General features: G+C 46.5%; 1 protein-coding gene across 1 annotated transcript in view; it reads right to left on the bottom strand.

Annotated features, from left to right (window-relative positions):
• LOC137561006 (intercellular adhesion molecule 5-like) overlaps positions 1–27,266 on the bottom strand; it is a 50,530-nt gene that overhangs the window by 6,706 nt on the left and 16,558 nt on the right. Inside the window, exons 2-3 of the mRNA XM_068272212.1 lie at positions 11,627–11,902; positions 2,609–2,842 (exon numbers count right to left, since the gene is read on the bottom strand). Coding sequence (XP_068128313.1) covers positions 2,609–2,842; positions 11,627–11,902 — 510 coding nt within the window. The remainder of the gene's footprint in view (positions 1–2,608; positions 2,843–11,626; positions 11,903–27,266) is intronic.

The raw sequence follows: 27,266 nt of genomic DNA on the forward strand, positions 1-27,266 counted from the left end.
AAAGGCAAAAAAAAAAAAAAATAAAAAAAAAATTTCACAGTAATGGAGAGTAATTTTGACATAAGTTTACTAGAGAATATAATTTATTTTATATTACATAGATGTGGTAAAGGTGCCCATATATTAGGCAATGTATGGGCAGATCTACCATGAGACATATCTCTCTCCGATAGAATCTGATAAGGTAGAGATCTGTTTCCTGCCCACACACTACAGACCGATTTCAGATAGATTTCAGCATGAAATCTATCAGAAATTGGCTTAAAGGGAACCTAAACTGAGAAGGATATGGATTTTTCCTTTTAAAATAATACCAGTTGCCTGACTCTCCTGCTGATCCTGTGTCTCTAATACTTTCAGCCACAGCCCCTGAACAAGCATGCAGATCAGGTGCTCTGACTAAAGGCAGACTGGATTAGCTGCATGCTTGTTTCAGGTCTGTGATTCAGCCACTACTGCAGCCAAAGAGATGAGCAGGACTACCAGGCAACTGGTATTGTTTAAATGGAAACATCCATAACCTTCTTAGTTTAGGTTCCCTTTAAGGCAGCCATACATCTAGCGATGTATGAGCAGATTTGACCAAGAGACAAATCTCTTTGTCGAATCTGATAAGAGAGAGATGTCAGCTGCCCATACACTGCAGACCGATTCCTAATCAATTTCAAGCTGAAATCAATCCGGAATCAGCCCTGTGCGCCACCTCGCCGCTGTGCCCCCCTAATGTAATGTCCCCCCCGGGGCCAAAGTGTATACATTACCTCTCCCTGGCCTCCGCTTGTCCCCCGCTGGCTTCCAGGATTTCTCCACTGCATACACGTGTGACATCACATGTGTGGCCGTACCAGGAAACCACGTGGGACGTGCGTGTATGGAGAGGAGAATGCACCCGGTAGCAACAAGCGCACGCCGTGGACAGGTAATGTATCCATTACATGGGGCACCGGGGGGACATTTGCATTAGGAGGGACATCGTCGGGGGTTTCATCGCGTTCGTCGATCGAGAAATTGCACACCGTTCCTGCCGCGCACCCGATCAAGCAACATCTTGCAGCAAGCGCGAACAAGAATGTGACCAATTTTCGGCCTGAAATTGGTTGCATTGTCGGTCAGGCATGCACTTGGCAGCACCGATTTTCATCCAATTTGATTATAATAATTGAATTGGATGGTTAGAGTTGCCGCCTTTGCTGCCTGCCTGGCCACCTCCCGAATATAAACATGTCCCCCGGTACCTGTGTTCAGTTAAAATCTCATCTGTCCACTGGCATGAATCCTGCCCTCCTCTGCCATTACCACACTGTGTCCGACTTCACTGCAAGCACCTGTACCATGTGGAAACAGGTGTGTGTGTGTGACATCACACATGCGTGCTGCCATGTGGTACAGTCGCTTACAGTAAAGGCAGACATGGTGGTGATGGCAGAGGAGGGCAGGATTCACGCCCGCAGACAGGTGAGAATTTATAGAACACTGGACATGGGCACAGGGGGGCACTTTATACTTAGGGGGATACTGGCCGGGGGTCCATTGGGTATGTTGGTTGGTGCGATAACGAATGCCGTTGCCACCTTTACTGCAAGCACCTGTACCATGTGGTGTGTGTGTGTGTGACATCACACATGCCTGCTGCCATGTGGTACAGTCCCTTGCAGTAAAGGCAGACATGGTGGTGATGGCAGAGGAGGGCAGGATTCATGCCCGGCAGACAGGTGAGAATTTATAAAACACTGGACATGGGCACAGGGGGGCACTTTATACTTAGGGGGATACTGGCCCGGGGTCCATTGGGTATGTTGGACGGTGCGATAACCAATGCCGTTGCCACCTTGTACCTGGTCGAGCACTTTGTGGCTGCAGTTTTTCAACATGCCTGATCCCTATGACAGATTTTGGGATGAAATTGTTTGAAATATCTATCGGGTGGATATGTTACGGCACTGATTGTCCTCCGATTCTATAAAATTATTGAATCGGAAGTTTGATGGGCCCACAGAATTGGCCGATCTATGGCCACCTTAAAGGACAGATGCGAGGATAAAAAAAAAAGAAAAAAGATCTACTTGCCTGAGGGTTCCTTCAGCCCCTGGCAGCCGATATGTCCCTCGCAGCAGCTCCGCTTCCAGCCGGTGACCTGGGGTCCCCTCCGTTGCAGATGCTGACCGGCATCTAATGTGCATGCCCGAACGCGGGATGGCACCACTCGTCGTGATTGCACTCACGTGGCTTGGAGAGTTCTGCATAGGAGAAGAAGTACTGCATCTGTGCAGAACGCTCCAGGACACGTGATCACAATCACGAGCGGTGTGGCGGAGCGCTCACGCAGGCACAGAAAATGCCGACCTGGCGAGGTTGGCATCTGCAACGGAGGGGACCCTGGGACACCGGCTGGAAGCGGAGCTGCCAGGGGCTGGAGGAAGCCCCGGGTAAATAGATCTTTTTTTTAATTTAGTTCATACCTTCCCTTTAAGATTGGTCAAAATTATACAGCCGAGATGTACATGTTGTATGGTCAGCTTAAGAACAGTCCTCTTTCATTCTGACACTACAAATAATGTTACCACCTCTGGTGACCTCATCATTGTCACACCCCATCATTAATACTTACATTCTACAGAAACCGTCACTTTCTTTCCCACAGAGTCGAAGTTCACAGCTCTGCAGGTATAACTTCCAGACATGTTCTTCACGGTTATGAAGGTCTCTCCTTCCTTATAGGTCATGCTGTCCTTCTGGCAGGTCACGTTAGGTGGAGGGTACCCTTTGGCCTTGCAGTGGAAACTGGCTTCTTGTCCCTCAATCCACACCAGCTTGTCGGGGCAGTCTGTGAACTCAGGCTCAGCTGAAAAATAAGGACGGTCAATGTAGACAGCGATTTCAGCATTGTGGCCATCAGTATTACATGGATAGAAATGGACAACACAGAGCTATGTGGATCTAGCATGCACTTACCTCCAAGTTTATTTCAGGTAGCTTTACCTTGAGTTAAAGAGAACCCAAGGCAGCCTGAAACACAGAATGGAGATACTTACCGAGGAAGAGGGAAACCTCTCGAACCTCAAGAAGCTTCCAGTGTCCTCACCAGGGTTCTCTGGACGTTCGTAGCTGCGCTCCTCTTTGTGCACGAGCCCATTTGTCCTGCACGCACGCAAGTTTGGCCATGCCTGCACAGCTGCACGGAGCTGCTCACCGCTCATACACTATGTGAGCGCTGCCCAGCGGGGGGGGGGGGGGGGGGTCACACTTTTTTTTGGAGGACAAGATCAAGAGACTTCCCTCTACCTAAGAAAGTGTCTATCTTTTCCTTCCCTATTCGCCTCGGATATACTTACGGCAGATCTAAACTCTTACAAAGGAGAGAAGGAAAGTCCAGCCTGTCTAATTCTCCCTTATCTGCAAATCATGAGCCATTGTAAATTGAGCTGTCAGCTCTGTCTGATCTGTGCAAGGTTAGCCGACAGGTTAACTGTTTCTATGCTCCTATGAAACCAGGAAGTAACCACTCTGCAGAATCTCAGGAGTTCTGTGGGCTTCAACAAATAAAGGGCCCAGACACACTATGGGCTTGATTCACTAAACCGTGATAACTCATATCATAGCATTTTTTGCGCACAATCTTGCGTTTTGCATGCATTTTTGTGCGCAATCACAAATTTTCACGCGTTCAAATTGCAAAATTGCGCACGGAAACGCTAGCGCGGCCGTGATATGAGTTATCACGGTTTAGCGAATTAAGCCCCATAAGCGCTTTTCTGAGCGCTTTGTGATTGATTAGCACTTTTTAAAAATTTCTCTCACTTTTATTAAAATTGCGGTAAAAATCGCAGCAATTTTTCGTGTACGCATTCACGCGATCACAGTGATTTTTACCATGATTTTAATGAACATGAATGTGAGAAATTTTTAAAAAGTGCTCAGAAAAGCTCTTAGGCTCCCTGCACACTGTATGTGATTCCGATTTTTAATCAGTTTTTATATCCGATACCGATTTTTAATTGTTACTGCATGCCGCGCTTTTTCCTCCATTTTTCTGTTGATTGTATTCAGGGAAAATCGGAATTGCAAATCGGAAACGGAATCGAACAGTTTTGCAGTGTGCAGGGAGCCTAGTGTGGATCCGGCCTGAGTTTATTATGCTGTTGCTTATCTTTTAGAGCAGAGAGGAAGTTCTGGGTTTAGGTCTGCGTAAAAGTTTAACAGGGCTTAGGGAGTATACTCCTTTGTGTGTTGTATGAAGCACCTGTTATAACGTGTGCATAATCAGTGGTGTATCTAGAGGGGTGCAGGAATGGCTCTTGCCATGGGCGCCATGCCTGCCCCAGTGCTTCCCAATCAGATCAGCAGTGACAAAAGATAGAGAGGGCACACAGTGACTGTGGACACGGAGCACTTCATATGCGCAAGTGACGTCATTGGTCATTTCCCACATGTGAAGTGTGCCGAGCAGGTACTGTCACCTTCTCTCTCTCTCTTCAGTCGCCGGTGATCTGAGGTCTGTGAGAAATGGAGAGCCCACTGACAACGATGCAACACCCTAATGGAGGATAGGAGGGGGGGCTACCTATACTAAGAGGAACTTAGGGGGAAAGGGGGAGGACTCCTCTCACTACCTACACGGGGGGGCTACGTATACTAAGCAGCATCTCTGGCTACCTATACTGGGGAGGATACATATACTAAGTCACCATCCTAATCAAATCTGGACGGGGCAGGCGGGTGGGAAGGAGAAGGAGGGAAAATAAGGCACTGAAAGCCTGAAAAAAGGAAACACAGGATCGCAGGAGCGATCAGAAACCTCCAAATGAAATGTCCTGACAATAAAAGGAGGTTAGATTCATTTGTGTGCTTAGTAGTAGACCCTTACCTCCCAACTTTTTGAGATGAGAAAGAGGGACACTTAAGCCACGCCCCTGATACACCCCTGATCACGCCCCCGGTCACTCCCCTAGTCACGCATATCGTACCTTTCTATCATGGTACATTTTCCTTCATTTTAACATTTTAAAATTAGTAATATATCAATTTAAGGGATGGGAATAAAGTTTAGAGTCAAACACATTTTTAGTAGAGAAATATAAATATTTACATAGAAAGAGGGACAAAGTCCTGAAAGAGGGACAAATAGGGGGGGGGGGGAAGAGGGACAGAGGGACAGGGCTCCCAAAGAGGGCCTGTCCCTCCAAAAGAGGGACAGTTGGGAGCTATGGTAGGACTGTGCAGCAACCTGACAAAACTGCACAGCCCTGTGTTTGGAAAAATGCCCTGGTCACTAGGGGGTGTATGCCTGTGGTCCTGAAGTGGTTAAATAAATTGGCTGCTAAAGGGTTAAGAAGGGATGGCAGCCATGTGCCTCTCCTTGTCCCTGGCATGAGCATAATGTGAACTCCTTGCTTGCTTGGCTGCGACATGCATTCCCTTCACTGGTCTTAAATTAATGAGTCACAAATCAGATCGTTTAGCAAAACGGAGAGGAATTCTCATGTAGATCTGAGAAACTGGCCTTATGCAAACAATTTACCCGTGAGTCATCGTGACTTTTCCGCCAAGATCCATCTGTTTATGTTGCCCAGCGCCTCGCTCTGTATACGCCACAAACTCAGCTCCAAGGAAAGTATGAGTAGTCCTCACAAAGTGTAAGAGGAAAGTAGCTCTGAGGAAACACTGCTTTGACATGGAGCAGTTCACTTATTAGGTAAAGTAATGTAATGTCAAATCTGTGGCATTCTCACGATATAGTCTGACACTATATCGTAAGAGATTACAGACACTATACAGCAGACTAATTCCAGCCTGTCGGGGAATCTGGAGATTCAGATTCTGTTTGTTGGGGCAATAGGAGAGACTGGAGCTGTGTAATGAGCTTAAAGAGACTCAGAGATGAACAACATACGGTAATAGATTTATACATACCTGGGGCTTCCTCCAGCTCCGTCCGCATGGATTGCTCCTACACCGCCATCCTCAGTCTTCGTCACTTCGGCCAGGAAGGGTCAGTTGACGCAGGCGCAGTGCGCACCCTCCGTAATGCGCAGGCACATGCGTAAAGCAGTCGCTGGCGAGACGGAGGGAGTCCCTGCGCATGCGGAAAACTGGTCGCCTCCGGTGGAAGTGACGGGACCCAGTACCGGTGATAAAGGCGGCGCAGGACGGCGGCGTGGGAGCGATCCATGCGGATGGGGCTGGAGGAAGCCCCAGGTATGTATAAATCTATTATGTTATTTGTCTCTGAGTCCCTTTAAATCATTACAAGGAGAAATCATTATAACTTGAAGGACCACAGTTGCGAAAATTATACATTTAAAATGCATAAACGAAGAAGTACATTTCTTCCAGAGTAAAATGAGCCATAAATTACTTTTCTCCTATGTTGCTGTCACTTACAGTAGGTAGCAGAACCCTGACAGAGCTGAAAGGTTTTGGACTAGCCCATCTCCGCATGGGGGTTTTCAGGGTTTTTTATTTATTTCATGAGCACTTAGTGAATGGCAGAGGCTCAATCCAACTGCCAAAATAGTGTACAAATCAGTAGCGGGACTGGCTGGCATCTTTGTATAGATACCTGCCTTGGAGTGCTTTTGTAAGAAATTAACAAAACACTGTACTAAGAACCCCCATGAGGAGATGAACTAGTCCAAACCCTGTCAGTTTTGTTAGTTTTCTACTACCTATTGCAAGTGACAGTAACATAGGAGAAAAGTATTTTATGGCTCATTTTACACTGAAAGAAACATACTAATTATTTTTGTATGTTTACATGTATTTTAAATATTACAATTTCCTTTTTTCAGACACACAGTTGAATACACATTTATACATCTATAACACATTTATACATTACGGCAGAAGCAGCGGGGGTTTCGTTGTTTCGTCGCTCGTTCCGAAATCGACCGCCGTACCGCCGCACATCTGACCAACCAACTATGGCCTGACATCTTGCAGCACGCGCGATCGACAAATATCGTCCTGAAATTGCTCGCTTTGTTGGTCGGGCATGCACCTGGCGGCACCAATTTTCATCCAATTCCATTATATAATAATCAAATCGGATGGTCGATTGGCCACCAAGTCACCTGATGTATAGCCACCTTAACAGAGATAAAGAGGTCTAACAGAGTCAACATCTATTCAAAATGATTTAAAAAAAATGGCTCCTTATATAGAATGCTAAAAACAAATTGTATTATTTTGATTTGATTAGTTGAGACAGTTTCTGCTACTTGTTTACAGTTTGTGCAAATAAATGACAAGCTTGCTGACTGCCTAGCAGGACCAGGCCGAGGGGCAGGCAGGGGAGGCATCTGCCTCAGGAACAGTAATGATGCATGTTGCCCCTCTCTGGCTCATTGGTATGTTTAGCGTCACTATTACGTGTATTTCCAGGCTGCTATAGATTATCATTAGAAAGACATGGGCACATCTGTGGGTGGTCATTTCTGACTTGGGTGCTGTAGAACGTTGTTCCAGCTTTGCTGTCTAAAATCTATCTTCATTTTCAGGCACTAGCTACCTATACAAGCTGCCTTTAGCACTAAGAAACAGGGTAAGGGTTAAATGTTAATTTCAGCTACTGCCTATACAGAAGGAGATGTCTGGCACGGTTTCAAGGATCTTCCAGAAAGATACAAAAACACAGACCACGGGAGCCACTTATAGTGTAGTAATTTACTGCACCAGGTACAGCAAAGCCTGGGGACTTTGTTTTGGGGGATTTTGGGGTTGTTTGAAGGTATTAAAATACTGCCTCCAGCGTCATCGTGTAGCCTTCGTTTGCCTCCTAGAGGGCTCCTAGCAGCTTCCGGCATCTGTGCATGGCTCCCGGCGTGTCATGTGACCAGATGCGGGTCAGGTGACATGCCAACTTCCATGGAAAGAAGCTAGGAGCAGCAAGAAGGCTACCTAACGTCGCTGGAGGGTTGGTGAGTATTTGGGGGGGGGGGGGGGGGGGGGGAGGGGGTTGTGCTTTTTCAGCCAGATGCTCAAGCAACCGGCAGGCACATGCATCAACCAGTCCCTGCTGGTGCTGGAAACTAGGGTCTTTGCTGTATATACAAGTGTAGCCATCCTGCAGGGAACACACTTGACTTTCAGTTTTCCACGCGCGTTTTTCTGCCTACTTTTTCTGCACACCAAGTGTGTTTCCATGCAGGAGAACGCGCGCGTTTTTTTCACAGCAGCTGATGTAATGGATAGAGAAAACTGCCAAAATGTGCAGAGTCATCATGCAGAATGTCAGTTTTTTTCTGCGTGCGAACAACACAGTAAGTGTGCACTAGCACATTGATTAACATGAGTTCTCAGTTTTTCTGTGCAGAAGACGCGTACGAAAACTGTCAAGTGTGTTCCCTGCCTAAAGGCTTGTTTCCATATAGCGCCCTTTCATGCGTGCTTATGGAAACTCAATCGCAGAGACAGCAGACAGTACACAGACTGCACTGTCTGCCGTTTCCACTCATGCGCGGTGATTCAGCGCTGAATCGCCGTGCATGGTTTGCTGCATTTCGGGGCGATTCAGCCCGCGATCCCACTCAGTAATGAATGGGATCGCAAGCCCCCCTCCTGGGAGTGACGCTTAATGGAAACGATCCCTTAGGCCTTGTTCACATTATGAGTCGCCCAGCGGTTTTTTAAGCGCTGAGCAATTTTTTTGCGATTTTTTTAAATTGCCTTTCCTTGCGCTTTCTAAGTGTTTTTCTAAGCACTTAGAAAGCTTTTTTTCCACTTTTTGTAGTCAGTCAGGAAGTGAACTCTTGTACCAGGAAATGAATAAATACAATGCATTTATTCATCAAAGTGCTCGGGAAATCGATTGCGATTTCACTATACCTTCCATTACAGGCAAATCACCCTGAAAAAGGTAGAGTCAACGCTTTGGTGAGTGGATCGGGATCGAACCACTCATATGTGAACACTCTCATAGGGACTCATTGCACAAGCGCTCAAAAAACACCCTTAAATGCCCTTAGTGTGAACATGCGCTTAATCTTAGCTCTGAGAGGAAGGAAGGGGCTAGAAAGTTCGAGAGAGAACTGCCTGGAGGAAAGGAACACAGAAAAAACCCTGATGGAGATCTGAGTGAATTACACAGTGCTGCGCAGTCTGTGAGTTGAAATCCTTTCTCCACAGTGTCCTGTGACTGCATGCTTGAAGGAGTGTGACAGGCTACTTCACATGTCTGCCTCCTTCTGCCTCATTTGAACGAACTATAAGCAATCTACTCTATTAGTACAGTGATCATTTTATCATCTGCCTGCATGGCCAGCTTGGAGTGAGTGATTCCTGTTGGATTGTGGCTTTCACATGGTCAGGCCTCCCTGTGACTGAACTGTATATTAGTCTAACAATCGTCGCACCGCGCACCATTACCCGCGATGCGCGCTGCGTGCGCAGTTAGCCGGGCTGTATCCAATGTGTGGGCGCAAACCACCTAACGCCGTGGTTTGCGTACACTAAGTCTTAGGGCACACTAACCGGCTTGGCGCCGGTTAGTGAGTCAAGCCCATGAACTCCAACTGCCAGCCTGCTGATTAGACTAACATTGGCCAATTAGCTTAAATGTTTATGTGAGTTTGATTATAGCAGACTGTTTATACATTTGTCATTTAAAGTGCACTTAAAGAGACTCTGAAGTCTCAGAAAATTCAGGTTTTTATTGCAAAAACCTGTTCAACATGATTGCCCTAACTAAAACGCCGCATCCCCGCAGCTGAAATCGAACTAAATCCCCCAAACTCCCTGGGGCACACTGCGGGAAGCGCTTCCGCGAGAGGCAGAGCTTTCAGCTGCAGCTCTGCCTCTCCACACGTCTATCAGCGCGTGTCTCCGCCTCCACCTGCCCCACTCAGTCTTCCTTCACTGAGAGGGGCTAGGGAGAGGCGGAGATACGCGCTGATAGACAAGTGTAGAGGCAGAGCTGCAGCTGAAAGCTCTGCCGCTCACGGAAGCGCACGGGCAGCAAAATCCACGACCAAGAAAGTCGTGGATTTTGCAAGGAGTGTTTGGGGGGATTGCGGCGTTTTAGTTGGGGCAATCATGTTGAAAAGGTTTTTGCAATAAAAACCTGAATTTTCGGAGACTTCAGAGTCTCTTTAATGATTTACTGTGATTTTTGGGATTGACATCTCTGTATTTTCTGGTGCTTCTTTGGGCCAAACCCCTTTACAGATACTTTGGAGGTGTCATTTTCTATTGCAATCCTTTGCAAGCAACTGTTGGTATTGCATTGTTGCCATAACTCTGAGTTCAGATGCTATGACCTAACTGTTAGAATATATTGCTAGAAGGTAAATTGTTAATTTTATCTTTATTACTGGGTCTCCGGATCCAATAACATTGCTTAGCATCATACTGCTGGCTTACAAGTATCACGGCTGTGGGTGTCACCGGAGTTGGACAAGAGCAGGACCCATCTAATACAGCTACACCTATATATGCTACACATATTTTGCAAATGAAAATTACTCACAAGTGTGGGTTGCAAAACCAGCAACCACAGTGTTGTTCAGGTGAGGAAAGCCTGTTGTCACTTGGGTCTTTAGATTCCCTGCAGATGGATGGGTTGTTCTCTTGAAAATGTTTTTGTTGGGAGTCCCAGAGAACTCTGAATATAACACCCCCAGGAACAGTGGAGGATATGATCTGGGATTGAAAATGCACCCCAAAAAGATCGATTGATTTTAACAATAAAGGGATACAAAGGAATACAGCTGTGTACAGCTCCCATTCCAGTTGCATCGCCCTTCATGTTCAGAAATCAAAGCGCCTTGTCCTATTGATCAGTCGATAACATCAGACATCTTCCCCAAGTATACTAAAGGGGCCCATACACCTAACGATTTTCCCACCGATATACAGCAGATTCGATCACTGTGATCGAATCTGCTGTGAAATCGTTGCTCAAACGCTGACAGAAAGATTGATTTCCGTCCGAAATCAATCGTTCCCGTAGATTCCCGTTGAGCCGTCCGTGCGGAAGATTTTGCTCGATCGCCGGCGGATCAGGAGTGAGCCGATAGCGGCGTTCGAATGCCCGATGACCGACCCAATACAGCGGTAATACATTACCTGCTCCGGCCGGCACGAGTCCCCACTGTCACCGCTGTCCTGCTGTCTTCTTCTCTGCTGGGTTCCGGGTTCCGGACCGGCTGACTTCCCTTCCTGTCCCAGCAGGAAGTTTAAACAGTAGAGCGCCCTCTACTGTTTAAACTTCCCCGGACAGAAAGAAGTGAAGCCAGCCGGTCCAGAACCCGAAACCCAGCGGAGAAGAAGACAGCGGTGACAGTGGGGACTCACGCCGGCCGGAGCAGGTAATGTGTGCAGGGGGGGGGGGGGGGGGGGGTTGGGTGAAGTTCAGTGGCAGCACCACCACCACCACAGATTGTGATCGGTTTCATGCTGAAATCCATTCACAATCTGTTTGCAGTAAAGGCAGCCATACATTCCCTCTCTGGTCAGATTCAATCAGAAAAGGATCTATCTGTTGGTCGTTCTGATGGCAAATCGACCAGTGTATGGCCACCTTAAGCGTGTGAATGTACACATTACAAGCATGGCAGTGATTTGAGCAATGATGCAGACCAATACCCCATCCACAACAAGACAAGACCAAACTTGCCCATTGTATACTTACTCTGAATGTTTAGCTTATATGGTTTGCTCTTGGTCCTGAAGTGCGCCTCACAGGAGAGCTCCATCTCGTTCATCTCCTTAGTGACATCCAGTGTGCAGGTGACATTGGAGTAGTTCCCCTTATGGGACACACAGTTCTTGAGCTTCTCTGTAGTGACAATCTTCAGCTCCACCTCCAGGCACCGGCACTCGCTGGCTGGTAACACACAGCTCACCTTTGTCTCTGAGTTCAGCTGTATCCTGTCTTCCAGAATTATTAAGGGGATTGGTAGAAGGCCTGAAGGGAGAAAGCACATTGGTTTATATAAGGCATGAAAGAATGTTAATTCAAAGTCGGCCTTAGGCCTCAGACCCACTTGAGCAATTTTGGCAGCATTTTTAGATCGCCGACAAACGACAAATTCCAAACATCTATTTGTCAATGGAGTTGAACCCACACAACCGTGATTGCAATTTGACAAATCCCAATTGCCGGTCCTGCAGGGTTTTTGGGGTGATTGCACACCAATGCAAGGTGTAAGAGTACTGCAAAATCGCTTCTGAATCGCTGTACAAAAGCAAAGCGATTTTTGTGTTGCGTGATTGTCGTTGGAAAAAAGTTTCAGTTAGGAGAAGGTCCAACAACCTTGCACGCCTGCATGATTTCTCAAGAGCCACCCCCACCCTTTGGAACTCCCTTCCACTGCCCATCAAACTCGCCCCCTTCTACAACATATTCACCCTTGTCCTCAAAACCCACCTCTTCAAGATCGCCCACCCATCCCCTACCACACAGTAACTCTCTACTGAATATTTATTCCACAGCCCTACCTAGTGTGGTCCACCTCCCTCCCCTTAGATTGTAAGCCTTTGACTGGGTCCTCCCTTCCCTAGTGTATTCCACATGATCATGTGCTCTTTTTCTATGACCGCCTCATACTTGTATTACCAATCAGTGAGGAGCAGGAATGTGAGAGGTAGATAACAAGCTTCCCTCTGCCCGGCAATGTACAAAAATAGAGCCAGGTTGACTGAGATAAGATTCATTACAGCAGAAACATTTATGATTATATTGGAATGCTTGCAATGCAGGGTCAGTATGTAGACTACATAGAGCAGTGGGTAAATGGAATTGATTTTATGGCTGACAATCCCCCTTTAAGGTGAATTGTATCATTAACCACTTCACATCCAGACCTTGTTCCCCCTTATGGATCAGAGCAGTTTTGACATTTTAGCTATGTCACTATTTAATCAGCAATAACTTTATCCTACTCTTGACACCTAAATGAAATATATATTGTTTTTTTCAAGACAAACTAGGCTTTAATTGTATGGCATTATTCCCCCCTGAACAATTTTGTTTTCTATACATTTTAATGGAAAACGGAAAAAAATTGAAAAAACACATTATTTCTCAATTTTACCAATTCCAGTTTAAAAATACTATGCTACTGTAGATAAAAAACACAAATTTTGTTTGGCTATTTCTACCATTTATAACAAAACTTAGATTCTGTTCCTGTCACAATTTATGTTGAGGATATTTGATTCTGAAATAATGCTACAGCGTATATTTTTCACTATGAACTGATAAAATAAAAGTATTTTAATGATAAAAAAAAACAATCTTATTGGCTCAGGGAATATATATTCCCTTTCACCAATTAGTGTTGCAGCAGATAGTGCCGGAGTGTGCACAGGAGCAATGACCAATTGTGTACAGCTGTGCTTCAACTTCAGCTACAAGACGTATATCTACGTCCTTGTGGCTTAGATGAAGTCACAGAGGACGTAGTTAAACTGTAGCGGTGTATAAAGTGGTAAGTGGGCATCATTACAGTGATCCAATACTGGAAGGCTGTAAGTTCCACCATTCACCACAGACTTATCTTTACTTCACAATACCAAAACAAGCACCATTTTCTACTTAGAATTCTTATGCCTAATACACTTGGTACAATTTTCCATGCGATAGATGGATCAGATAGATAAAATCCGTTATGTCCGATATTGCTCCCGATCATTTCCCGCGCTCGATTTCTCATAGCGGTGAATGGAAAAAGATAAGAAAAACAAATGAACATAAGAGAATCGAGCGCAGAATCGAGTGCAGAATAATGCGAGAAAAACGATCGGGTCACAAAATCGCACGGAAAATCTTGCCGTGTATACTCAGCACTAGGCTCGTTCCCACTATACGCGCTGCAGAGCACATTTCACAGAGGCGTAGCTATGGGTGGGCAAGGGGGGACACATGTCCCTGGGCGCAGCACTGTAAAGGGGCACAGAGCATGGCCACCGCACCCCCAAGTGAGTGAGAGGCAGCTTGCAGACTGCCAGAAGTGCCCCTGCTTCTCTCCCTTCCTCTGCAGAGGAGTGCAGAAGTGTTAACAGCAGTAGAACAAGGGGGGCACATCTGGCTAACTATAGGGGGGTACATCTAGCTATCTAAACGAGGGAAAGGGAGGCACATCTGGCTATCTAAAGTGGGGAAGATTTGGCTATCTAAACAGGGGGAAGGGAAACATATCTGAACAGCATTTGTAGATTTGGCTCCACCCATGACTATGACCACATTCTGATTCATGGCCATGCCCAATTTGTCCAGAGGGGGGTGCAAAAACTGTCTTTGTCCCTGGGCGCTGAAAAGCCTAGCTACACCTCTGGCATTTCAGCAGTGAGTATAGTGTGCAAGACACACAGCAATGTCAGAAGTGCATAGACAGCACTTCTACCATTCCCATCATATGCAATGTGCAGCAGTGCGATGCGCTATCGTACCGCTGCATGCATTTTTTGGGAATCGCAGAGCTGACCCATTCACTGTAGTGAATGGGATTAGCAGCGCAGCGCATAGCGGTGCAGATGGCACGCGATTGTACACTTTCCGACCGCATGGCCATCTGCGCTAAATGATGTAAACGAGACCTTACAATGAATTGTAACATTTCACTTTAGCCTTATAGAAAAAGTAAACAACTATTAAGTGCACAACCGAACAGATAAAAAAGATATTAAAAAAATTTCTAGATTCGCTTTAGAAGATGAAAAGGAGAAATGATCGCATTTCTGTATGTTACCTATTAATATAACAATTCTGCCCAGATTCCTGTGCCAAGTTATCTTCCTAACAGATGTGGAAAACAATGTCTTTATAAATACAACACAGCCTAAGGAGAAGCATGAGTCTAGCTAGTATGGTCTTGTTATTCACAGTTGTACATTGTGTGTAGATCATAACATTATGTTCAGTGACAGCAGCTGGATGGGTGAGTCACAGCGATCACAAAGTAACTGACAGGTAATATTATTCCCCTATTTTTTCCGTCTTTGTGTAAACCGAGGCTGTATCATGAGGCACAGGATGGGTTCGGTAGCAGGAAAAAAGGGCGCCGGCTGAGGGTTGGATGAAAGGGCCGCCGCCATAGACTTAAATGCAATTATCGTTAATACAGCGAAAAAGCAGAAAAAAGGGCGCCGCAAAAAATTTCATTAATAACATTAGAACATTATAGTTTTTGAGGTAGTTATCATTTGAGTAGTTTACAACGTTATAGTTTTTGTCATATTATTTTGTTAATAAGTACAGATTTTACGTTTTAATAGGTATTATCGTTAATATATGTAAAAGCGTGTTTTTGCAGAGGGAGTGGTTAGGGTTAGGCACCACCAGGGGGAGTGGTTAGGGTTAGGCACCACCTAGGCGGCGGTTAGTTTTAGGCACCACCGGGGGAGTGGTTAGGATTAGGCACCACAGGGAGGGGGGGTGGTTAGGGTTAGGCACCACTGGGGGGGTGGTTAGGGTTAGGCACCATTGGGGGTGGTGGTTAGGGTTAGGCGCCGCCAGGGGAGGGTTCTGGGTGAGGGGAGGGTTGGGTTAAGCAGTATTGACGAAAAATGTAACGACATTTAACGTTAATATTTATTTGTTATTATTCCTCTTTTGGTTTTGCAACAGTAATTATCGTTAATAAAGCTTTACGATGGTTCTCATTATCAAATTTCGTAAATACCTGGCGCCAAATTCGTTAATAAGTCGGGCCCTTTTTTCACTGCACCCCTTTTTCCTGCACACACGGGTTCACATGATCCTTTGCAGGAAAAGCACTGTAGTTTACCTGTCTGGTATTAAAGCTGGACTCCAGCCTGACAGTTAAATGAACAGTTGCAATGCAGTATGTACATGGGCGTAGCAATAGGGGTTGCAGAGGTTGCGACCGCATCGGGGCCCTTGGGCCAGAGGGGCCCCGAAGGGCCCTCCCTCAACTGCAGTATTATCTCTCTATTGGTCCTGTGCTCATAATAATGACTTCTATAGATACTTTGAATATTGGTAATCATTAACAAACTGTTCCCCATCCCCTTCTTGCACTTCTGACACTGTAGTTGTCATTGGCAGGTTTTGGTGCGCCGTATCAATTGTTATGTATAGAGTGCATGGGGGGCCCCATTGTAAAACTTGCATCGGGGCCCATAGCTCCTTAGCTACGCCACTGAGTATGTATGCAATTTCTTATACGCCAAAAGATTTGCAGCCCTATCCACCTGATCCTGTGATTTCAGTAGCTCATCTGGACTAAGCAGTCAGCATGAGACTTCCCTTTTGTCAGCAGCAAAGTATGAAATGCATTAACAAGCTTACATCGTGCACCACTGCGCATGCGCTGTCCCTCGGCACGCCCGGATGCTCGAGTAGTACTTTTTATTACCCAAATTGATCCGGATATCCAGGGCCGGCCCTAGGGGGGGGGCGCTCTGGGGGGCCGCCGAACTGGAGGGGTAGCTGGCAGGACGGGGGTATTGGGCCAGCGGCGGGGAGGGGGGTCGGACCCCCCCCTCCCTCGCCTGGGTCCCCGTCCTCCGCTCCCTTCCAGCCTAAATAGACGCAGCCGAAGTGTAAGAGGCACGGGCGGGGAAGACACTCACCTCTTCCTAGCGTGCGCTCCACTGACGTCACTTCCTGCAGCGTCCTGCAGGAAGTGATGTCAGTGGAGCGCACGCTGGAGCGAGGAGGAGGTGAGTGTCCTCCCCGCCCGTGCCTCTTACACTTCGGCTGCGTCTATTTAGGCTGGAAGGGAGCGGAGGACGGGGACCCAGGCGAGGGAGGGGGGGGGTCCGACCCCCTTCCCCGCCGCTGGCCCAATACCCCCGTCCTGCCAGCTACCCCTCCAGCTCGGCGGGCCGGCTCCCCGCACCCACGGACGGGCGGGTGCCGCACTGCCGCCCCTGGAAATTTGCCGCCTGAGGCAAAAGTTTCACCCCGCCTCATGAGCGGGCCGGCCCTGCGGATATCCAGATATCCGATTTTGACATTTTAATATCTGAACTCTCTCTCTCTCCCCCCCCCCCCTTCATGGTTGCATGGCCGCCTAGCTTTTCATCCTTCCCACCCTTGCCCTGGAATCTTCCATACTTCAGACTGCTGTCCTTTGCTCGGTGTGTTGTTGTTGGTATAATGGTGAGCACAGCTGCCCTGCACGCAGTGGACCTGGGTTCGATTCCCGGCCAAGGTATGTGAGCTTGCTTTTGACATACTAAAAATCCCTGCTACAAATCCCTGCAAAATGAGAATGGTGGTGTTATTCCTTTTTGGTATTGAACTTGTAATTCGGATATCCGGGTCGGTGGGGAAACTACCTGCAGATAGCTATCCGGATATCTGCCCAACCATCTGGAATCCGGATCTGGCCGGATAGGGCAAAAATGGTCGGATATCTGAGTTACCCGGATACCCGAAATCTGGATGAGAATGACGCCCCCTTGATGGTGCTTTCATTACTCAGAGCAATCTGCGCATGCACAGTATGTTTAGTCTCATGAGCACAAATGTGCTGAATGACCCCGGTCATGGGAGCATGATGAAGGAGGCACGCTGCTGGGCCAGCGCATGCACAGTAGAGCGTGACTTGACATACTGTATACTGAGCATGCACAGAACATTTCCGACCACATGAGCACAATTAGGAGGCGCACTGCGGGCCAGTGAATGTGCAATGGTGCGAGACTTAGCAAAGTCGAACACTTTAATGACCAACACAGCAGATCAAGGATGAGTCCGAACTGTCCCTCTTTTGGAGGGAAAGTCCCTCTTTGGGAGCCCCGTTCCTCTGTCCCTCTTTCCTCCTCATTTGTCCCACTTTCAGGACTTTGTCCCTCTTTCTATGTAAATATATATATTTCTCTACTAAAAATGTGTTTGATTGACTCTAAATTTTATTCCCATCCTTTAAATTGATATTTGGTATTACTAATTGTAAAATGTTAACATGAAGGAAAATGAACCAGGATAGAAAGGACCAGTGTGGTTTGAATTATAAAACAACATATCTTTCTTATGAAATCTTCATGGAATGATGCATGTATGAGGAAGAGGACTGAGAGGACAGCGAGGGGCCTATAAGACTACGGGGGCTGGAAGAAGCCCCAGGTAAGTAAAAGAGCACTCGGTAGTTTCAACTCCGGTATCTATGGGGATTCCTATCCTGCTCTGGCACATTATTGCCTACACACAGCCACCATTCCTAATTTGGCTCTTTTTGGTGCTTGAGGAGAGGTCATCTGTTTGTGACCCAAATCGGTTTAGTGTTATTGTGCATTTCTCTATGACAGATGGTGTATGTGGCTCTTGTCAGATTTCTCGTATTGACCTGGGTTATAACCTGAAAGTTGTACTGTATTATACGGATCAATAAGTAACCATTTATTGCATCACTGCTCCTGACTTGGCATGATCACATGATCCTGTTGCAGGATGAGTGAGTGACCGCGCCAATGCAGGGAGCCATGAGAATGCCCAGGCAGGGATTAGTACAAAATTAGCTCCAGCGATTAGAATTTCGCATGAGTGGTTGGTCGGTTTAGGGTTAGCATCTGTGTGTGTGTGGGTAGGTTATGGTTAGGCATCATGGGGGGGATTGGTTAGGGTGAGGCGCCAGTGGGAGGCTGCTTAGGGAAGGGCATCAGTGGGGGGTTGGTTAGGGTTAGTCATTGCTGGGGAGGGGGGTTTGTTTTAGGTAATGGTAGAAGGAGGGCTCTGGTGAGAACAGGGTTAGGTTTACAATAAATAAAATATTAGTAAAATGTATCAGAATTACCACTGCCCAATAGTAGAATATCTATGATTTTTGCCCAAATTTCCCCGGTGCCCTATTTGCATGTACGCCATACAACCTCCGTATAGATAGTTTACAGGCTGGGAATCAAACCTGAGCCTCTATGCTGCAAAGCTTGAGTGCTAGTCATTACAACACTATGCTGTAGGTTATATATACAATAGTGAATAACACTTTCTGGAGGCAGCATGCCTGGTTTTGGCTCCTGTCATCCCCAGTGTCTTCCATGTGCCATCACTTCCCTGCATCCACACATCCTCAGGAATGTTAAGAGCAGAGGTGACTTGTGCTTTTCTAACAAAGGAAGGGCGTCTGAAGAAGGTATTACTATAAACTGAAAAGTTTCAAATTTGTTAGAGGGGGATATTAAGGGGCAAATCGCAAACGCTGCAGTGAGAATGATCCCATAGGGATACATTAGCAACAGTGCTTTACTGATCGCAGGCGATCAACAAAGCGCCCGAGTGTGAATCAGCCCTTACTGTAGAATGTGTAATGTGATGTCATGGAAGTCTGTTTTAGCAGATATCGCGCGGTTTACAATAAGTTGAATGCAGTTTTACTAAAAATAGTCCACATAGACATAACAGTTTGCTACACACACATGGGATGTTGCCACAGTACTGTATGTATGGTCCTTCTAGCAACCATGTTTAAGATTTTCCATTCTATGCTATTCCATTCCATTCCATTTATTTGGCAGGTAAATTGGTGGCTGTTATGTTTTTGCTTGATTGGAATAACAGAGAGCAGGTCAGCCCCGTACAGATGAGAGATTTGTGATGGAAGACTGGAATGTTGTACATCTGAGTCATGATAATGGGGCTGCTGATAACATTACATACAGTCAAAAATTCCTCAGAGACTTTCCAAGACAGTTTTCTCTTGATGACAATATGCTTTGAAAGACTACTGAAACCTGTCCGGGCTTGTGAAAAAACAAAAAACAAGAGACGACCGAGAGCCCAATCTGGTGTATTATAGCTATTAGTCTGAGTAGTATCTTTAACCCTCCTGGCGGTTTATTAAAATCCGCCAGGGGGCAGCGCAGCAGTCTTTTTTAATTTTTTTTTTTTTTAAATCATGTAGCGAGCCCAGGGCTCGCTACATGATAGCCGCTATGCAGCAGCATCCCCCCACCCGCTTCGATCGCATGCGGCGATCTCCGATCAGGAAATCCCGTTCAAAGAACGGGACTTCCTGGAGAGCTTCCCCCGTCGCCATGGCGTGACATCATTGGGAGTCCCGATCCACCCCTCAGCGCTGCCTGGCACTGATTGGCCAGGCAGCGCACGGGGTCTGGGGGGGTGGGGGCGGTGGAGATCGGGGTGCTCACGCAGCTAGCAAAGTGCTAGCTGCGTGCAGCAAAGAAAAATTATGCAAATCGGCCCAGCAGGGCCTGAGAAAACGTCCTGCGCGGCTTACCCTTACCGCCAGGAAGGTTAATAGTAAGAGATATACTCACAAAGCAGGGTTGCAAACGAGAGGCAACCACTCTACGTCAGCATATGGAGAAGTACCGTCTCCACTCGGCCTTGTATTTGTTGGGTGAAGGTCGCAGCTCCTTAAAATGGACCACCGAGAGGTGGTCGACTCCCCTAACGCAGGGTAATAACAAGATAGCAGAGTAGTAGGAGGCGCCCAAATAGATTAGGTATGTCTCGATGTTAGGGATAAATTAATATAAACAATATGCTCCTACCTTAATAATTCAGTAAGCCTTAGTAAAATAAAGGACATTTATTGAGCACTTAAAATGATAACGCGTTTCAAGGCGTAAGCCGCTTCCTCAGGTTGAATGCAGTGCCAGAGGCTCTAGCACAGCTCGGTCTCTCGTTCTCTCACCGCCCCGTGTCAGGAATTCCATACCTAATCTATTTGGGTGCCTCCTACTACTCTACTGAAACCTGTATTTCTGCTACTGAAAACACCAATAAGCTGATTTACAAAGCATCTCTCTTGACTTATCTCGTCTTATTTATTTTTCACCTCAGATATAAAGTTGCCCATACATCAAACAATATATGGTTCAGATCGATCAAGAGGCAGATCTCTCTGTGTCAAATCTGATTGGAGAGAGGTCTGTTGCCAGCCCATACACCAAAGGCCAATTTTTGATCACTTTCATGCTGAAATCAATCCAGAATCGGCCTTGTGACGCCTCATACACCACCTTTGCTGACGCTGTCCACTCTAATAGTCATACCTCCCAACTTTTTGAGATGAGAAAAAGGGACACTTAAGCCACACCCTGCCACACCCCTGATCACGCCCCGTCACACCCCTAGTCATGCATCTGATAGCGATTTCATAAGAAAAATATGTTGTTTTATAATTCAAACCGCACTGGTCCTTTCTATCCTGGTTCATTTTCCTTCATATTAACATTTTAAAATTAGTAATATATCAATGTAAAGGATGGGAATAAAGTTTAGAGTCAGACACATTTTTTAGTAGAGAAATATATATATTTACATAGAAAGAGGGACAAAGTCCTAAAAGAGGGACACATGAGGAGGAAAGAGGTACAGGGCTCCCAAAAGGGACAGGACCTGCAGTGCCAGTCCAGAGCCGGGGGCGGAGGAACGAAACACATTGACCATTAGGGGGGACAGCGTTGGGAGTTTCGTTACTCATCCCGATGTCACTCACTGTTACTGCCATGCACCCGACCAACCACCACAGCCCGGCCCATCTTGCAGCATGTCCGACTGATTAATGCAAGCAATTGCCCGAAATTGGTTGCATTGTCGATTGGGCATGCACTTGGCAGCACTGATTTTCATCCAAATCGATTATAATGATCGAGGCCCTGGGTAAGTAAAAAATTCCTCACTTATTTCATCTCCGAGTCTCTTTAAAGCGATATAAAACTCTGACATAATATTCAATAAAAACATGTTTTCCTACTTTTTATATGCCACATGGTTATCATATTTGCATTTGTGCATAAGTATTATTCATTTAGAAATTATACGTTCCCAAAAGTACAGTTTTTTGCTTTTAGAGCTGACTTTGCATTTTAATCATAACTGGTTTTATTCATTAGGTATTGCAGGCAGACATGCTTTCAGTGTCTCTCTGTGTCCAGCAGCTTCTCCACAGTCAGAGAATGTGTCACATTCCTCACTTGATACATTTGGCCCGTTTCCACTATCGCGAATTCGCATGCGTTTGCCACATGCGAATTCGCATAGCCAATACAAGTGGATGGGACTGTTTCCACTTGTCAGGATTCCTTTGCGTTTTTCTGTGCAGAAAAAATCTGCATGGCAGAGCCATTAAAATTCGCATACCGCATACCGCTATGCGAATCGCATATTAATAGGGAATTTCGCATGCGGCATTGGTATGCGAATTTTCATGCGAATTTGCATGCGATTTCGCACGGAATCAATGGAAAAGCACACAGGCACTGCCATGGTTAAATTCGCATACATCGCCATCAATGCGAAATCGTATGCGAATTTGCATGAAAATTCGCATACAAACGTATGCAAATTTTTACCGCGGCAATTCCCACCGCACAAGTGGAAACGGGCCCTAAAGTAAACACAAGATAACATAATCTACAACTTCGGATGTGTCCACATTTCTCTGCACTGAACTTTACAGCCCTGTGTGTAACCCTTTGAATGCTGGTCTAGTAAAAAAAAAATGCTGGTTGTATATAATATGCTGTAAATAATTTTTTAGAGCAAAGAAGAAATGCTGGGTTATATTCCGCTTTAAACGGCAACTGAAGTAAGAGGTATACGGAGGCTGCCATATTTATTTCCTTTTACTCAATACCAGTTGCCTGGCAGTCCTGCTGGTCTATTTCTCTGCAGTAGTATCTGAATAACACCAGAAACAAGCATGCAGCTAATCTTGTCAGATCTGACTTTAAAGTCTGAAGCACGTGATCTGCTGCATGCTTGTTCAGGGGCTATGGCTAATAGTATTAGAGGCAGAGGTTCAGCAGGGCTGCCAGGCCACTGGTATTGCTTAAAAGGAAATAAACATGGCAGCCTCCATATACCTCTCTCTTCAGTTCCCCTTTAAGGAGGGATAATTCATGGGATAAACAGATCAAGGGAGATAATTCATGAGAGAAGCATTTAAAGGTACGTACACACGTCCAACTTTTTATGAACAACTTGTCGTCTGACTTGTCGATTGAACGGCAAGTTGGACGTGTGTACAACTTGCTTTCGAGCGACTGATAACAGCCAGTTTTCCCAATGCGCTCAGCGGATCCGTTGCACCAACTGTCATTCAAATGACTGAGGGCTACTTCATCCTTCTGCTGTTTTTGTGTGTGTGTGTGCGACACTCCACAGCCCACAGGCACCCACCATTGTGCCCAGTGCCTACTACAAGCACAATAGTGGTCCAGGGCCTGTGTTATTATCACTGTATTGTGTTTGAACTACTGTTGCAGCATTGTCAGTGTCTGTGTGTGTGCACAGACAGCACAGAGCCACACACATGCCCACTTACTCTGATAACGAAATTGTGTGCCATATAAAAGCACCTTTTTTCCATGACTGCTGCAGGGCCTGTGTTATTTATCACTAAATTGTGTTTTAAGTGTTGGTGCATATTCTCAGTGTCTGTGTACACTACTGCTATTGCTGCTACCATATTCAGTTGCAGGCTTCTCCACTGCATTACTTTTCACTTGTTGCAGGCACAGTACCCCAATAAAAAAAAATGCCAGGCAAAGGCAGGCCATCCTGCAAGTGTCCTCGAGGTCGTGCTGCTGTGATTTCCTGCGGCCCTGGAAGAATGCACAGTGTTCAGAGGGCACGTACCCTCAACCCTCAAAATTCTGAGGACATGGTTGACTGGCAGCGCACCACATCTTCTACAGCTTCCACACAGAACCTCCTTGACTCACCGTCCTCCTCCTGCTCTGCTTCAGGTTTCCCACAAAAACTTAACACGACCACTAGCAACACAGCTGCTCCACTTAATGTGTGTATGTATGCACCTTAAAGAGACACAAAGCACTTCATAAAAATGAAGTTTCCATGTACCTGGGGCTTCCTCCAGCCCACCTTAGGCCGCAAGGTCCTCCGGCGTCCTCCTGGCTCCTCTCCCGATCCTGCTGGTGGCTTCGTTAGCAGACGACTTTGGCCTGAAGTCGCCTGGTCTGCTTCCCTCTTCCTGATGAACGTACTCACGCCGGACAGCTACACGTCATCACGCCAGCAGTGAAAAAATTGAACCGCACATGCGCAGGACTCTCACACCGGCAGGCGTGATGACCTGCAGCCGGACGGTGTGAGTATGCTCATCAGGAAGAGGAAAGCAGATCGGACTACTTCAGGCTGAAGTTGTCTGCTAAAGGAGCCGCCAGCTGAGGAACAGGAGAGGAGCCAGGAGGCCCCTGGGGACCTTGCGACCTACGGTGGGCTGGAGGAAGCCCCAGGTAAGTGGAAATTTCATTTTTATGAAGTGCTCGGTGTCCCTTTAAAAGTTCACCACTTTAAATGCAAGTGAGGGGGGCTACTGAGCACTAATTTAGTGGCTATATGGTGCTCCCAATGCAAACTTCCCCAACCTGCATCTTGTTTGCTGAGAAGCTGGAGACTCACGTTAAAGCTGGCCTTCTGTGTATTGCTGCTCTGTCTTTATGTAAACAAGCAGATATTTCTCTTCTTTGAGCAATGATGAATAAAAATAACTCCTAACTCTGCTCATATCACTAATTCTGCTCATATAAGGGCATGTTTCTAACTCACAGACATAAGGGAGAAATATCCAGCATTGGCCTCAGAGGCGTAAGTGTGATGTGCCTGTGGCAAGCCAGATCATTATAGGGCCCCGCCCCTGACCTGTCGGATGTAACCACTCTAATAAGATTTTAGGCCTTTGTAAAACCATTACAAACATTAGTGTTACAGTATACTAGCTACTACTACATGTATAGTGTTACAGAGTACACAGTTAAAGGACCACTATCGTGAAAAAAGTAGGCAGTTAAAATCTGACAGAACCGACAGGTTTTGGGCCAGTCCATCTCCTCATGGGGGATTCTCAGCGTTTTCTTTGTTTTCAACAGAATTTCCAGATTCCCTTTAAAGGGACCCTGAGCAGTTGGTTAAATTTAAAATTGATACTCACCTGGGGCTTCCTCCAGCCCACCGTAGGCTGCGAGGTCCCCCCGGCATCCTCCTGGCTCCATTCTGGGTCTCTCTGGTGGCTCCGTTACCGGCGACACTCCCGCTGAGTGGCGGGCCAAGGCTTCCTGATCCGTGATGCTCCTCGTCATCACGCCGGCCACTACGCGCCATCACGGCATCTGGTGTGACAGTCCTGCGTGTGCGTGGTTTTCTAACTATGAACCGAGCATGTGCAGGGCTGTCACGACGTTCGCCACGATGACGCGTAGCGGCCGGCGTGATGACGAGGAGCATCACGGATCAGGAAGGCTTGGCCCGCCACTCAACGGTAGTGTTACCGGTAACGGAGCCGCCAGAGAGACCCAGGATGGAGCCAGGAAGCCGCTGGGGGACCTCCCGGCCTACGGTGGGAGGGAGGAAGCCCCAGGAAAGTAACAATTTTAAATTTAACCCACTGCTCAGGGTCCCTTTAAGTCACAGAGAATTTAATAATTAAAAGTAGGATATAGTGTGATGTCATGGCCATGGTACTGACAGCTTTTTCCAACTGCCAAGCAACCAGTATCTCCCTCTGTGCATAGAACTCTCAGTAATGAACATTCCGTACAGATCACCTGGCAGAACGAAAATCACCACCAGTGATACATTTCAGAATGTAAATCAGGGAGAGGAAAGATTTTACAATAGTAAAACACTTACTAAACAATTTATAAATACATATTGTAAAAATATAAGTAATTTCATTTAGTACTTATCTTCACTACAGTTCCTTTTTAGGTAACAATCAGCATCAGCTCCCCCTGCTGATACTGCAGGGACGTACATGTGAAATGGCAGTGGGCAAACTTCGCTGCTGGGTGAAGCCAAAAGAAGACTCCCCCTGCTGCAGGCAAACTCCTTGGTGGTGCTAATGCTATCCTCCTCCGAGTTATACGTAATTGCAACAATGGCTATTGCTGGTGGCCAAAATACCTCTTTTTTTTTCTAATCTGAGTTCTGGCTATTGCCGGTGCCCAAATTAGTCACTGAGCGCCACTATAGTAGAGATGGGCCGAACCTCCGATTTTAGGTTCACGAACCCCGTTCGCGAACCTTCTTGGAAGGTTCGGTTCGCGGAAAAGTTTGCGAACCGCAATAGACTTCAATGGGGATGCGAACTTTGAAAAATAGAAAAAATTATGCTGGCCACAAAATTGATGGAAAAGATGTTTCAAGGGGTCTAACACCTGGAGGGGGGCATGGCGGAGTGGGATACATGCTAAAAGTCCCAGGGAAAAATCTGGATGTGACGCAAAGCAGCGTTTTAAGGGCAGAAATGACATTGAATGCTAAGGCCTAAAGTGCTCTTTAAAACATCTTGCATGTGTATACATCAATCAGGGAGTGTAATTAGAGTTCTGCTTCACACTGACACACCAAACTCACTGTGTAACGCACCGCAAACAGCTGTGCGCAACACAACAGGTAGTTATATGCAGTGAGGTGGGTTCACTGAACCCAAAAGGTAGTTAGATGCAGTCAGGTGAATTCACTCAACACAAAGGTAGTTGTATGCAGTGAGGTGAGTTCACTGAACAGTAAAGGTAGTTATATGCAGTGAGGTGGGTTCACTGAACAGTAAAGGTAGTTAGATGCAGTGAGGTGGGTTCACTGAACAGAACAGGTAGTTAGATGCAGTGAGGTGGGTTCACTGAACAGTAAAGGTAGTTAGATGCAGTGAGGTGGGTTCACTGAACAGTAAAGGTACTTAGATGCAGTAAGCTGGGTTCACTGAACACAACAGGTAGTTAGATGCAGTGAGCTGGGTTCACTCAACAGTAAAGGTAGTTATATGCAGTGAGGTGGGTTCACTGAACACAACAGCTAGGTATATGCAGTGAGGTGGGTTCACTGAACACAACAGGTAGTTAGATGCAGTGAGCTGGGTTCACTCAACACAACGCTAGGTATATGCAGTGATGAGGTGGGTTAAGTAAACACAACAGGTACTGGGGTATATGCAGTACTGGGTAGTACAATGTGCAGCTCACTGCCACACACACAGGTAGTCACTGAATGTGCTGGGCTGCTGGCAGTGGCACACACACTATCAATTAGCAAGGCTGTGCATGCAACAAAAGTGTCAGTTTGACACACAGAAAAAAAAAAAAGGGACAGGATGAGCTCTGAAAAGAGCTGTTGAGGGGTGCTATAAAAGCAATAGTAATCAGCCAGGAGCAAGCTAAGCAGCCAAGAACCTAACTAATCTGTCCCTAGGAGAACAAGTCTGCAGCAGCTGTCCCTAGTCTGTCTCTAGCAGGCACACGAGTGAGTGTATATAAGGGGGAAAGGGGGGGGCTCCAGGGCTTAGTGTAGCCTGAATGGCTACAATGTGCCTGCTGACTGTGATGCAGAGGGTCAAAGTTGACCCTCATAGTGCATTATGGGGCGAATCGAA

The sequence above is a fragment of the Hyperolius riggenbachi genome, chromosome 3 (genome assembly GCF_040937935.1).
Source record: "Hyperolius riggenbachi isolate aHypRig1 chromosome 3, aHypRig1.pri, whole genome shotgun sequence".
In the NCBI taxonomy this organism is placed as follows: Eukaryota; Metazoa; Chordata; class Amphibia; order Anura; family Hyperoliidae; genus Hyperolius; species Hyperolius riggenbachi.